Source organism: Neomonachus schauinslandi, chromosome 6 (assembly GCF_002201575.2).
Source record: "Neomonachus schauinslandi chromosome 6, ASM220157v2, whole genome shotgun sequence".
NCBI lineage: Eukaryota > Metazoa > Chordata > Mammalia > Carnivora > Phocidae > Neomonachus > Neomonachus schauinslandi.
Window position 1 is genome coordinate 15,248,765 of NC_058408.1, and position 14,389 is coordinate 15,263,153.

The 14,389-nt window shown below is 38.1% G+C and overlaps 1 protein-coding gene across 1 annotated transcript in view; it reads left to right on the plus strand.

Moving 5' to 3' along the window:
- The window catches only part of USH2A (usherin), a 710,400-nt gene that overhangs the window by 290,191 nt on the left and 405,820 nt on the right, over nucleotides 1–14,389 (plus strand). Inside the window, exons 26-29 of the mRNA XM_021698433.1 lie at nucleotides 173–446; nucleotides 4,949–5,152; nucleotides 5,280–5,360; nucleotides 8,162–8,356. Coding sequence (XP_021554108.1) covers nucleotides 173–446; nucleotides 4,949–5,152; nucleotides 5,280–5,360; nucleotides 8,162–8,356 — 754 coding nt within the window. The remainder of the gene's footprint in view (nucleotides 1–172; nucleotides 447–4,948; nucleotides 5,153–5,279; nucleotides 5,361–8,161; nucleotides 8,357–14,389) is intronic.

Here is a 14,389-nt window from a genome sequence, read left to right on the forward strand (position 1 = left end):
ACTCCATTATATGTTACTCCAGTCCCGCGTAGAATAAAGTGGAACATTTTTATAGAGTGCTTTCAGGGAAATTTGTTGCTTTTCTTCAAGAAATTGACCTTCTGCTCTCTCCCAAACTGCCATTCTGCAGCCTTTTTATATACCTATTTTCTTTTTTTAATGTGAAATACAGATGGAACTGAAGAGTGGAATATTGAGCTTCCGGTTAAATACCAGTCTTTCCTTCACACAAGTGGATCTAAGGCTCGGGCTGTCCTATTGTGATGGAAAGTGGAATAAAGTGATTATTAAAAAGAAAGGTTCCATCATATCAGCAAGCATGAATGAACTGACAGAGCGTGTGTCACAGTCCAGAGCCCAGCCACTGATGGTGAATTCCCCCGTCTATGTGGGAGGAACCCCACAGGAGCTGCAGGACTCTTATAAAGACCTGAGTTTGGAACAAGGTAAAGTCCATCTGGAGAAATCCCCAAATAAATACACCTCTGGTCCTACCGGGTTTTAGTGGTTTTGTGTTTTAAGATATAGCAACAGAGTCAGTTTGGAAGCAATACCTACCCACCCCTTTTTGGAAGCTCTAAAAAAAAAATCAGAATGTTTCTTCAAATAGTTTGGTATGTTGCCCTTAAGACTATGCCCTCATGCCTACTTATAATCAATATACTTATTTTAACTTGTCTTCAGCAAATATAATTGTAATTTATGTATATATTTCTTCGTGTTTTCTGGTTCTTCCAGATACTGATCATTATCTGTATTCACAGATGAAAAACATAGATTAGGTTGGTGTGCACAACTAAGAAAAATGGCATTAAATTCACTGGGATTTTTTTCTGATATAACTGCTAATTGTCTCTGCATTTCCACGGAGCTATCCTATAGCAAAGCACATGAAAGGGTGGGTTTAATTGACTTTTAAACATACTGGTGAAAAATCTATATTTCATTTATTATTAATAACCACAAATGAAATAAAAAGTGCATGAGTGCATGACTTATAACTAAAGCAAGCGTTTAACTCATATAATAAATTTGAACATAATCAGAGAAATTAATTCAAAAAGGCTAACAGTAGCTGAATGTATGCTGTGTGCAGAATTCATTGTTCTGAAAGGTTTACATGAGAATAAGCGGGTCAGCTCTTCATAACAAGCCCCTGTGTTCAGTATTATTATTTAAATCCCCATTTTACAGATGAGGAAACTGAAGAGCAAAGTAACCTGCCCAAGGTCACATGGCCAGTAAGCAGATAGCAAGCCTTTCTGTCTCAGGCAGCCTGGTGTCAAAATCCACCCTCCTTATTATAAGCAAGTGTTTTCTTTTGAGGGGAATTGGCCAGTGTGCCTTTTCTACAAATTGGGGAAAGCACAGAAACTTTAGTTTCTGAAACTTAGTTTGTGACTAAGCATGCTCCCATGTAGAAAATGTTCTCTACATATTTCAAAATCTATGTACCGCGAATGGTTAAAATTTCCATGAAGCAGTCTTTGCCTATTTGGTAAGTACATAAAGATTTAAATGCCTTTGAATAGAAAATATATGGCAAGCTCTAAGGAGACTTTTAGAAGGGTCCTAGTAAGGAGTTAATGAATATCTGGGGTGTAAGACAGTAATGACATTTTCAAGGTACTTAAGATGTAACAGCAGCTAAAAATATTACATTCGTATAAGGGCTTCTCCGGGTTTTCAGGTTTCTGAGGTTAGAAAGAACTTGAAAACCCTTTGTATGAGCAAGATTACTTGATCCTACTTACATCTAGGAAAAAATCCCCTGCATATGTGCAATTATACTTTGGAAAGTACACAAAAACCCATTACTATGATGGGCATAGAGACTTGGCTTTAGCCAAATTTTAACTGTAATTATAAGACGATCATGATAGAAGTTTAACACATCAACATAAACCCAATGAGGATAATTCAATCTGCCCTATGACTAAGTCTATGATACTGAAAGATATTTTATTTATGGGTAATACTAAATTTTTATCATTGTGGTATCATACATATCAGTGGTTCTCAAGCCACTGATAAAATATTGAAGTATAGTTTCGGGAACATAGTAAGAACTCAGTAAAATGAGCTGTCATTATTATTACTATTCAAGATACATTAGAATCTCCTGGAAAGGTTATTAAAAATTCAGATTTTATGACCCTATTCCCTAAGATTCTGACTCAGATGCTTTAAATGATACTAATCTATATAGGTAACTTCACGTTTTATACAGTGATCAGGAGAATAGTCACCATATGGGGCTGCTGCCTGTATGTAGTAATATGCAATTAAAATTAGTCATGTTCACTTATTGTAATTTTTTTCAATCCACTCTCAAATGGTCTTAAAAATGTTCTGTGCTTCTTAATTAGCACCTTTTTTCAGAGGCTTTACTTTGTGGTCATATTAGTGCTATTTTTTTCATATCCATTAATGTTGTAATCTTCCCTTGAATCAAATGCAAATTAGCTTTCCTCTGTAGTTTGGAAATGCTGGGCAACCTAATTTGCTGAAGATGTGTCACCTCAGATCATGGGCATTTACCTTAGAACTACCACTTGAGACTATCACTTACCTGCAGGTTGGGGGCGATGGGGCTGTGGCTCATGGGATCACAGATTATGCTCTGACCCAAGCCCTGTGGGGAGAAGGCAGGAGTCGGGGCTGGAAGCCAGCCTTCCTACCAGCCGATGCCCCCATGTTGGGCTGCCTCCACCAGAAAGGCTACTGTCTTTCTGATTTGTCAACTTAGAATTCTGGGCCACCTTTTATTTATTCAGAGGCCTGGGAGTGGGGAGTCATTTTTGATTCTCAAAAGCAAGCAAAGGAGGCATCTCCATTTTTCCCACAGATAGGCCCTTTCCCCTCTTCCTATCCTAACACCCCACTCAAATTTTGAAGGTAATTGAAGAGTATTTCTGGTGGAAATCATTCTGGTGGTGCAGAGTTGGAAGAATGGTGACTTGATTTGACAAAAATCTCTGTCTGCTTTAAGATAGCACAGTGAGGACCACACACTAGAGCTCAGGATTCTTCACCTCCAAGGCCTGAGGCCGGAGTACCACTTCCTAAGGAGGAATAATATTTAAAAACCTTACCCAATGACTCTCTGGACCTTTTTCTTTATCTCCAGAATGAAGGCAGACTACCTCTGTGGCCTTTCCCAAATTTAAAATTCCATCCCGTGAATTAATTTTTAAGACGTTTCTTTTTTTATTTTTAATTCTTAAAATTGTAGTAAAATATACATAAAATTTACCATCTTAGCCATTAAGTGTAGTTCAGTGGCATTAAGTATATTTTGCTGTGCAATCATCATCACCTTCCATCTCCGGAACTCTTTCCATCTTGCAAAGCTGAAGCTCTGTGCCCTTTGAACAATAATGGAACTTTCCTTGTAACAGCACTCAGGTGTTTGCCCAAGCTACATTTTCACTGTTTGCATTTTGTCGTTAGGGAAAGTGGGGTACAGAGAAGTTAGGTAACTGAACTCCAAGCCATCAGAAAATTACTGCTGGAAAAGAAATCAGAATTCTTAACTTCTGAATTTTCAAGCAGATGCTTTTATATTGAGCTTCATTGCTTTTATTTCAACTCAGCCAACTTATTGAGTGTCTACTGTGTGTTCAAGATAGATGAGCAGTATTGATCAGTCGGGCCTGAGGGAACGTGAATACGAGCAAAGACATTTTAAAAGGAACTAGGCTACAACTTAATATGTTAGAAGACATAATAAAACATCATATAAATGCTGAAGAGAACAATATGGTCATTGTTACTATTAGCTTATTTTACTGTTAGGCATTGCATTATGTTTTATTTTCTCTTCCTGCTGATGTGCTTTAATCTTGAAAAGAGCGAAGCATGTGTTTGGGGCCTTTCAAACTTGACGGTATTTTGTTCAGAAAGAGCGTGTGTGTGCACTAGCTCAAACTCAGTCTGCCTCTTCTTTGACAATTTTGTGCAGTGTTCTGGGCAGAGTGCTGCCAACCCTCATTGAGTTGATCTCTGTTTACACAAAATAGCATGTAATTCAGAGCCATGGCTGCTTCCTGGCTGACTGGATGCCCTCTGGCCCTCTAACAAAAGAGCAGTGCATACTCCTCATCCATTTCTTCCACATTCCCCGGTAAACTTCCCAGAACTCCACTGCACTGTGGTCATTCTAAAGTCGACTGGGTAGAATACACGTTCCGAAAAACCTCCGGGTGTTGCCATCGCCAGAGCTGAATTTGCTCCCTGTCATACTACTGTGAACATAAAACTGGTGACCATTGTGTAGAGTCAAAATTATGGAACTCAGTGAAAATGATGGCGCATAGTAATAGTTCCTCTATATGCTAATTTAACTGGGACTTAGTTCTATAACTCTGAAATGATTCTAACCGAGTTCATGTCACTATCTCAGGATTCCAGTCTATTTTGAAACTACATTCTCCCTCCTGCTATCTTGCACAATAATCCTCAAAGGGTGTTTTTCCCTCAGTGAGCTTGTTGAATAATTGTGCTCCTCCAAATCTTATTTTTAGCACTAAAACAATGACTTACATAGGTGACTGAATTTTCCCAGAATTGAGGGACATGTGGCTACCCCTTTACCATAAAGTCTAATTGCCTACATTTTGTTTCATAAGAATAAACAGAATGAGAAAATGTGGGCCTAAAGAAGCATAATAAATACTTCCAATTGCATATAATCCAGCTGAATTATAATGATCACCTTATATATTTTTTCAAGATAACATAAATCTGATACATCCTCGTGATAACTTAGCCTGGTAAAAAGCAGAAGGAGGCATGAGGGATTTCCCAACTGAGACTCAAAAGTTTAAATATTGTCTCCACAGCAACCCCCACACCTCATCAAAACGTAGTACTGCCGAGGACAGAAATGATTGGTAATTAACGACTCAAGCCTTTTATGTGATATTAATCCCTTACTATTTGCTAGGTTTCGGTGGTTGCATGAAGGATGTTAAATTTGCACGGGGTGCTGTCGGTAACTTGGCATCTGTGTCCAGCAGTGCTGTCAGAGTCAATCTGGATGGATGCCTATCAACTGACAGCGTTGTTAACTGCAGGGGAAATGACTTCATCCTGGTTTACCGGGGAAAAGAGCGGAGTGTTTACGAGAGTGGTCTGCAGCCTTTTACAGGTACTGTGGAGGTGCTCTAAATTAAATGTCACATGTCTCCCACTTGTCGCCTATTCCCTCCCTGCCAGCCCACTGCTAGTCTATATGAGGAATATTTTAATCTTTCTGCTTCTTATTTCCATTTAAGAATACCTGTATCGAGTGATTGCCTCACACGAAGGAGGTTCTGTACACAGTGATTGGAGCCGGGGCCGTTCAACAGGAGCAGGTAAATAGTATTTCTCTTAAAGTGGATATGTGCACATGCATGCACATGTTTGTGCATACATGTCTGTACATGTAAGAAAAAGAAAAGACTGTATTACCCTGAAGCAAGTAGTGGGTTTGTAATCTTAGGACAGAGCATGCGTTGGTTTGCAAATGTCAATGGCTAAAATGCTGAGGAGGTCGGTGTTTTGATTCCTCATTTATTTAGTAAGTGGTCACTCAGGCTTGATTCTTTCTTCTTCAAATGCAGAAGGAAGGAGGTTCAAGTTGTCTTAAGGATTTGATAGGCCTGTAATGTATCTAAGGACAGGAAACTTGTACAGACTGCATAGAATCCAGGAAGCTAACGTCAGGATTGATTACCATTGGGCAGGGCGGCACCCTCTTGCCTCTCTGCCGCAGGGGGGACATCTGAAACCTGTACCCTGGTTGAAAGCAGATATGTCTTTTATCACATCGTGGCAGATGTTTGCCATGGTGGTGACTATTAGGATCTTCGAATGACTCTCCCAGGATAGAAATTGCTGATTGGTCTAAATTTCTTGAGTTGAAGGGGAAAAGCACCAGGAGATAGAATGTATTAGATTGAATCTCAGACAACCGATTTATAAATGCTCTGGACTTCTCACAGTGACCACAGCATCTTTTCACGTGATACCATCACAAGAAGACATTCATCATGAAAAATTTTGTGAATCAGTAGCTTTTTACCATTTGGGGTCAAACGGTCAGAGAGTCAAATACATTTCATAAGACTGCCATGTATGTCTCTCGAAGGAAGTTTATCCATAACAAGTCAGAGTTTGTCTAAAGGTGTGTTTTTCACCAAGATATTCTCTCATTATTATTATTTTTTAAGATTTTATTTATTTATTTGAGAGAGAGAATGAGAGACAGCATGAGAGGGAGGAGGGTCAGAGGGAGAAGCAGACTCCCTGCCGAGCAGGGAGCCCGATGAGGGACTCGATCCCGGGACTCCAGGATCATGACCTGAGCTGAAGGCAGTCGCTTAACCAACTGAGCCACCCAGGCGCCCGATATTCTCTCATTATTAACCAGGGGCTACTAACACAGACAGCTTTTGAGACATCTTCTTGATGTAAGATAAATAAATACTGAGATGGGCTACTAAGAATAATTTTCAAAGCTCTTTGCCTATAGATTTTCCAGAAGAGGACAACCTGACACTTTTCCAGGATGATTTAAATGGTCATCTATTTATAGGCAAGACAATGAGCCGAAAGATCTCTTAAAATCCTTTCCAACTTCAGAGCTTGGAGAAAGCTATGATATAAAATATTCATTTGTTACTGGCGTATCCTCTGCCCCTATTTAGCCTCCTCTACTTTATTAACAAATACACTCTAAAGCCTGCTTTCAGTCTCAGTCAGCAGTGTAAATAGGTGTCTAGAAAGTGCATTGCTTACATAGCTTAATAGGCCCCATTTTGAGTATCACCGAGAAAGTATGCAAATAGAGCTCTGAATTTATAGCAATGATCTGACCACAAAGTCTTATGCCATAAATTCATATTTACAATCTGACCACAACACTGAGCAGCTACATGCTCCCAAGGGTTGGAGAATAATTGCACTATTTAATTATTTTTGAGTCAGTTTTGTTCTGTCCCTTATGAGAAGGCCATCTGTTAGACAGCACTGTACTTTGCCCTGTACCACATTTCAGAACTAATAAAATCACCATCACTCCCGTTGTCCCTTTGCTTGCATCTTGATTGTGTGGCCTGTGGGTTTTCCGTAGGTGCCCATGGTGTTTTAACAGCACAGACAGTGGTTCTCTGCCTCTGTGCTTCTCCGCACCCTCTATGTTCACATTGTTTCCCTTGAAGCTGCCCTATTATATTGGTCTGAACAGTAAAGTCAGAGAAGGAGGATATTTGATGTGGGAAAACCAAGTGATCCTCCATCGACAGGGCTCAGGAGTCTGCGGGCAGAGAGAGCCAGCCTCTCATCCATCATCCTGCCATGGAGTTTCTTGGGTTTTTATCAGTGTTCCCAGAGCAGTCGGCTGTGATGAAGTTGTTACTGATCAGAACTGTAGAAATCTCTAATAAATAGTTAAAGGTTATGGATTTTTAAAATTAGGGGACGCGGCTTGTGAGTGAGGTTTTGCAGCTCCTTCCAACTTCCTCATTTTGTGTTATTGTTTCTGAGATACTCTGAAGGAAATATCTCTGAAAGTGATTTTGTGTAATCTCAAGGGTGCCAGTTCCTCTACCCCCAAAAATGCAATTAGGAATGTATCCTGTATATCATATCTGGTAGAACTTTGCTTTTTCAAAATTAATTTGAAAAACAATTGAATTTGGAAAATTAGATCAGACGTTCAAGTGCAAGACAATCACATTTGTGATATTTTTTGGCTAATACACTGAAGATATAAAAGTGTCAAACCACTATGTATAATAACAGTCTAATTATCTTGCTTCAAAGGGGTACATCATTATATTGTTTGAACCTGTTATCTGCCTACCATCCACCTCCTTCTTTATGAGTGATGTTTAAAACATGTCTGGTACATTAAATGTTTTTGGAAAACCTGGACTAGACTTGAAAGAACATTATGTCGATGGAGTTTTGATGGTTTTGAAATATCGCTTAAACTGAATGGCTCAAGATGTGCAGTCATATTAAATCAATGCTGAAAAGTTACAACTCTAATAAATTGTATTTATGCTAATGGTTGAGTCTGATTTACTGTGGCCATTAAAAGTGAAGAATTGGGGCAATAGTCTTCTGAGAACGGCCATTTTCCCTGTTTTCTCCTTTTATTCTTTCACAGCTCCACAAAGTGTGCCAACTCCCTCAAGAGTCCGCAGCATAAACGGATATAGCATGGAGGTGACCTGGGATGAACCTGTGGTGGTGAGAGGTGTAATTGAGAAGTACGTTCTGCGGGCCTACAGTGAGGATGCCCCCCGTTCACCGCACATGCCCTCTGTCAGTTCTGAGCTTGTCAATACCAGCACCCTCACAGGTAAAGGTGCTTCCTTAAGGAGTAGATTTTTTAATATTCTGCTTTGATTTTAAATAAAAACATTCTTCAAGGGTCCCCCCACCCCCAAAATGGGCTATTCATATATTTTGCCCGATTAAAAACAGCAAGAACCATCTAATGAGATGGAAGCTTATATCTACCTAGGATGAAGAGGATAATTCTATAATGTTAATGGGCTCTTATGGATAGCTTCCTCACAAGGTTGATACCCTCTCCTCCCCAAAAGATAAGGTCACAGGTGACTCTAGCCCTTAAACACTCCATACACCTCCTGTGGGGGTCCTATGTATACTTACAGGACCAGCTTACCTGTTTCACCATGCAAAAATGTACTCTTTGGGACTAGCCCAAGTTCACAGCACCATTATTTATTGGAAAATTGTTGATTAAACCTAATTATGTCAAGGTAGAGGAGTATGAGAGCACCATCAGTTTGACTGGCAAACCAGTGAATCAATTTCTCACAGGGCACCATGCCAGCCATGCAGAACGTCTGCAGGGCACCATGCTCGTACATTGCATGCGTGCCCATAGTCAAATGCATGCGTGTATAATAAGGCAGCAGTTTCCAGCTTCCTGAGATGTTAAAGCACATTTAAATGGAAAGCCAGATTTAAGTCTTTGACCAAAAAAAAAAAAAAAGTAAAATGCATCAATAAATTTGATAGAAAAAAATTTTCCTGGGGCGCCTGGGTGGCTCAGTCGTTAAGCATCTGCCTTCGGCTCAGGTCATGATCCCAGGGTCCTGGGATCGAGCCCCGCATCAGGCTTCCTGCTCAGCGGGAAGCCTGCTTCTCCCTCTCCCACTCCCCCTGCTTGTGTTCCCTCTCTCGCTGTATCTCTCTCTGTCAAATAAATAAAATCTTTAAAAAAAAAAAAAAGAAAAAAATTTTCCTGTCAAAGAATTTTATAACTTGAAAAATTATATGCATTATAGAGTAGCCTTTATTATCTTTCAGTATCTATTGGTCAGCCCCATCTAGCCTTTACTTCCTTCTTTAGATCCCTTAGAAACTACCACACAAGTCTAAAACCAACTGAACAAAATTTCACATCTTCCAGTTCCTTCTTTCCTATTTTACCCACCTTATGAAACCCAACCCGATGAAGGCCATGGTTTGCCTTTGCCTGGGCTGCACATTAAAGCTACGTGGGCTGGAGAAAAAAAAAAACAAAAAAAAAACCCCGAGCAGTTTGTCACTACAATTTCTCAGTCCTCATTTTCAAATGGGCAGTCAGTAATGATGTCAACCCTACCACATTTCTGTAATAAGCTCCTTCTCCTATCCTCCTCATTCAATATTTTAGATTTTTCGAAACCGTCTAAATGCTAACCTCTCCTCTTCCAACTCAACTGATGGTCTTATATATTAGATCTTCTTAGACACCCGAGAAGAAACAGAATCTATCCTATAGGATTTCTGTTACTATTACTAGCAAACATATATATTAATTGCATTTTTCTGAGCGATAGGGTTGTTATTAGGGGTTAAATGCTTTAATGTTTGCTAAAACATTTAAAATTCTTTTTGGTACATTATAAGCATTTGCCATCATTATTATCTTCATTTTTTACTTTTCTCTTTACTTTTCCTTGTTTTTACAAGGCTTTCCTTATCCTATAAAAAATAAAATCTTCAAAAGTCCTTTGGACCCCAACTCTTCCTGCCTTTTCAGAGATGTGACTGGTAGCTCTTCTCTCCCTCCCAATCATATTTTAACCTCTCTCCACAATCGTAGTTCACAAGCTGTGGCCCCAGGACCAGCATCAACAGCATCACCTGAGACCCTGTTATTAATGCAAATTCTCCAGCCCACCCACACGTGCTGAATCAGCAACTCTGGAGGCAGAGCTCAGCAATCCTTGTTTTAATAAGCCCTCATCTGATACTGAAGCATGCCAAAGCTGGAGAACCATTGCCCAGATGGATTCTTCCCAGGATCATTCAAACTCCATCAACTCCCATTGTTAAACATAAACAGACTTAAGCCAATTATTAAAAACCTTCCCTTATCTAAATTCCTTTCCAACTATGGCCTCCTCTCTCCTCTTTCCAAACTTGCTTCTAGCAAGAAGTATTAATGGATGTTGTCCCCAGTTATTCACTTTATGGGGCTTCTGCACACTTGCCTTGCTAAGGACACCAACAACTTCCATATTTACCTTTCTAAAGAACACTTTGCAATCCTGGTCTGGACTGCTCAACAACATTCTACATAGTAGATTTCTCACCATTTCTTGAAGTATTTCTTTGCTTCAATGACTCTTCTGTTTACCTCCCAGTTCTCAGCCCCTTTATTCAGTGTCCTTTCCTTACTCCTTCTGAAACTCAACTCTACATTTTGGAGAACCTCTGGGTTTAGACCTGGAATCTTTCACTCTCTTTCTGTTTTTCTACAGTCCTGTTCCAGGAACCTCATCAATTCCCACAGCATCAAATACCATAAAGATGGTACTGACTCCTCAGTCCACATCCCACCTAGATCTCCAAATGTGTGCATTCAACAGGCATTTGGAAAGATGGACATTCCTAACAGATGCCTCATAATCTCTGAAATGACCATATCCAAACCTGAACTCCTACTCTTCCTGCAAACCCGGTATCAGTAAATGTCACCTCCAGACACCCAGTTAATCAAGCTTGAGAATTTTTCTCAACTTTTCATATTCTCTTCATGCCTCTTATCCATGTTTTTTGACTGATTTTCCAAACTATGTGTTAAATTCATCTATCTCTCCCCTTATCTACTGTCTAAGCCAAACCACTACAATCTCTTACCTGGACAACTGCAATCCTATTCTTTCCCACTAACCCCACCCACCGTAAGTCCATCCCACAAAGCAACCAGACATCATGTCCCTCTCCTCAGAATCCTTCAGTTGTTTTCCACTGCTTCTCTCCAAACCTCATTTTGTCTCAGTCTCTCCTCATTTTCTGGGCTTCCAACTTTTGCTTTTATAATTAATACGATTTTTTTTAAGTCCATATGTAAATCTTTGAGGGAATTCCTGACAGTAATGATAACATAGATATCTCAAAATGGAACAACTGGGTCAAAGACTCTTAAGACATTATACATTCTTGCAAGTTGAAGTCAAGCAGACATTGGTACAAACTCGGCTACCTAACCTCCCTGAACTTTGGGGAAGTTATGTGTCCTTCTGGACCTTTCTTTAATGTCTTAACCTATGAAATGAGAGAATAATATTTACCTTGGAAGAATATTAAAAATATTAAGTATTATGATATTCTAGCTATAATGCTTTTTAGCTATGTAAACTTGTACAAATCAGATAATATCTGTGTGCTTCTGATTCCCTATAAATCAATGGGAATGAAATAACTCCCTACTTTATAGAATAGCTGTCAGGATCAAATGAATCTATATATATGTAAAGCACACAGAACAGTACTTCTTGACACATGGATTACACTGTATAAGTATTAGCTATCAGATATTTTTAAAGTGGGTAGCACAATGCTTAACATATAATAATTTCTTAACAAAGGATAGTTATTTGTATACTGCCAAATATATGCCAAAAAGGCTGTACAAAATATACTTACATGAGTAAGCACAATGTAAGAGCGTACATTTCATTTCATCCTAGTTGAACAAGTTTTTTGAGAGTTTAAAAAAAAACTTCGCAATTTTTCAAAATATATCAGAATATGGTTTTAATTTGGTTTATTCGATTACTAGAGACATTAAGTATTTTCAGTGTTTACTGGTCATTTGTACTTCTTTTATGACATTCCTAGGAAGTTTCATTGTCAATTTTTCTATTGGAAGACTCACATTTTCCTCTTGGTTTAAAATATCTCTTTACATATGAAGAATATTATACTTATGTTTGCCTTATGTGTTGCAACCCTCATCATTGCTCATTTTTCTTTTATTTTTTATTTGCATTTTATTTAAAAAAATTTTCTATAGTTAATATAATATTTTAAAATTTTTTTGTTGATTTTCTGTGGCTAATTTGAAAAAAAAATCCATACTCTCCTTTCAGGGTAGACTAATATTTGTTTATATTAAATATGCCATATTGATAATATATAACACATATTTTCTGAATTAGTAATTCTAAATTTGAAGTAAAATCATATCAGAAACTGGGAACAGAGAGGTTTTACAAAGTATACCAGCCTCTCCTAAGATTCTGAAGGATAGTCAGAGGAAAATAACCCCCTCAGACTGAAAACCAGTACAATATATTATTGGATCTTGCTATAGGGCATGTCAATCATGTGAACAGTGTACAGAGAAAATAAAATTAGAGAACCACTGACCAATTATTATTTATTTTTATATACTCATTCTGTAAAAAACTAAGAAAAAGTCTCAACTATCAATGCAATTCTGTTAATTTCTCTTCTGGAAACATGCTTTTTCTTTGTCTTTTCCTTTTTCTTATTACTTTACATTCATTATTTGTATTTTAATGTTCAAAGTCACATTGTTTTAGTTATATCTCTATAAACAGAATCTAGTTTGATTTAGTTTTATATTTAACTTGAAATTGAATTGGGAGTTTAGCTCATTCACATTTATTTTTATAATTCATACAATTGCTCTTATTTCTGCCATCATATTTCATGCTTTCCAGTTTTGTTATTGTTTTTTAATACTTTTTAAAACAATTCTTTTATTTTTTGTTCTTGCCTGTGTGGACTATGAATTCTTTAACTCTTTTCTCTCAAAGGGGTCTAAGTGTATATCTGCTGTTCACAATTGTGAAGTAAACAGACAAGGATGTATATAGGAAGTAATCTTAAAGATTATAGAGCATTTAACGGTAAAGAGAAAAGAATACCAGAAAGTGAGGTAGGGGTAAGGAAGTAGAGTCAGAGAACTGGATTTGGTGGAGACGTGAGGGGTGTGGAAATTGGATAGTGGCAGCTGTTTTGTCATTTGGTTGGGATAACAAGGTATTGAGAGAGGAATGTAAGTAAAGTAGATCATGACCAGTTTTGCGATTGATCTTAAATTAATCCCCCTTTAGCATTTCTGAAGTGACTTTGGTGAGATTGTAATGTTTACTTTTGGTTGTTAAAGTGGTATTTCTTTGGCTGAGACAATGCTGGTGCTGGATGCACAAGGTAATTTAGCTTTATTGGTTCACGTAAGATTCTTTACTGATTAAGTTATAGTAAAATGTGTTGGCGTCTTTTCATATATTTCTTTCTGTTATATGCAAGCTCTTTTATTCTTCAGACATGGGTCCTTCTTTGGCTTGGGAAGTTTGCTGTTGTATATGTGATTATTACTTCTGGTAAGAAATAGCAGTTTTCAATCTTGTCTATTTCTGCTGCCCAGAACACAGCTTGTAAAGTCAGATCAATCTAGGGTCAAATTCCAGCTATGTCACTTGTTAGCTGTATGATCTCAGGCAGATTAAAAAACATATCCCTGTATCAGAGTTTCCTCACCTATAAACTTTTATGTTATGGAATTGTTGTGAAGATAAAAAAAAAATGAATTGCCTCTATAGAATATTTTGCTCAGAAACAGGCACATAGTAAATGTTCAACAAATTAATCCTTATCTTTATACTCCTTGGTCTCTGAATTCTAGGTTATGACTTTGTAATTGTTTCCCTTTTCGTTTTCTGATTTTTCATTATTGATTCTGCTCTTTGAACCTTCTAAGTTGATTTTTAAATTTTTCTATCTCCATCTTTTCTATGATCTGCATTTGTTTCTCCTCTCATCCAGCTCACCTGGATTTCTGCCTACCTCTCAGTTTTCTCAGTTTTCATCCCTGTCGTTTACCACTGGCCTTCCATCTCTGGCTTCATGGACTCCAAGTTCTTTTAGATCTTATTAGTAGTATGAAACTGAAGAGTTAAAAATTTTATAGGTTTCCTGAATTCAGTCTTCCCCAGAGCATAATAGTCTATACTTGGAGTTCTATGCTCTCTTCTTTCTTTTGAGTCACAGATGTTCTTCCTGTTGGCTAAATGCACCCCCAACTCCCACATCCACAGCTAAATGTACCCCCAGCTCC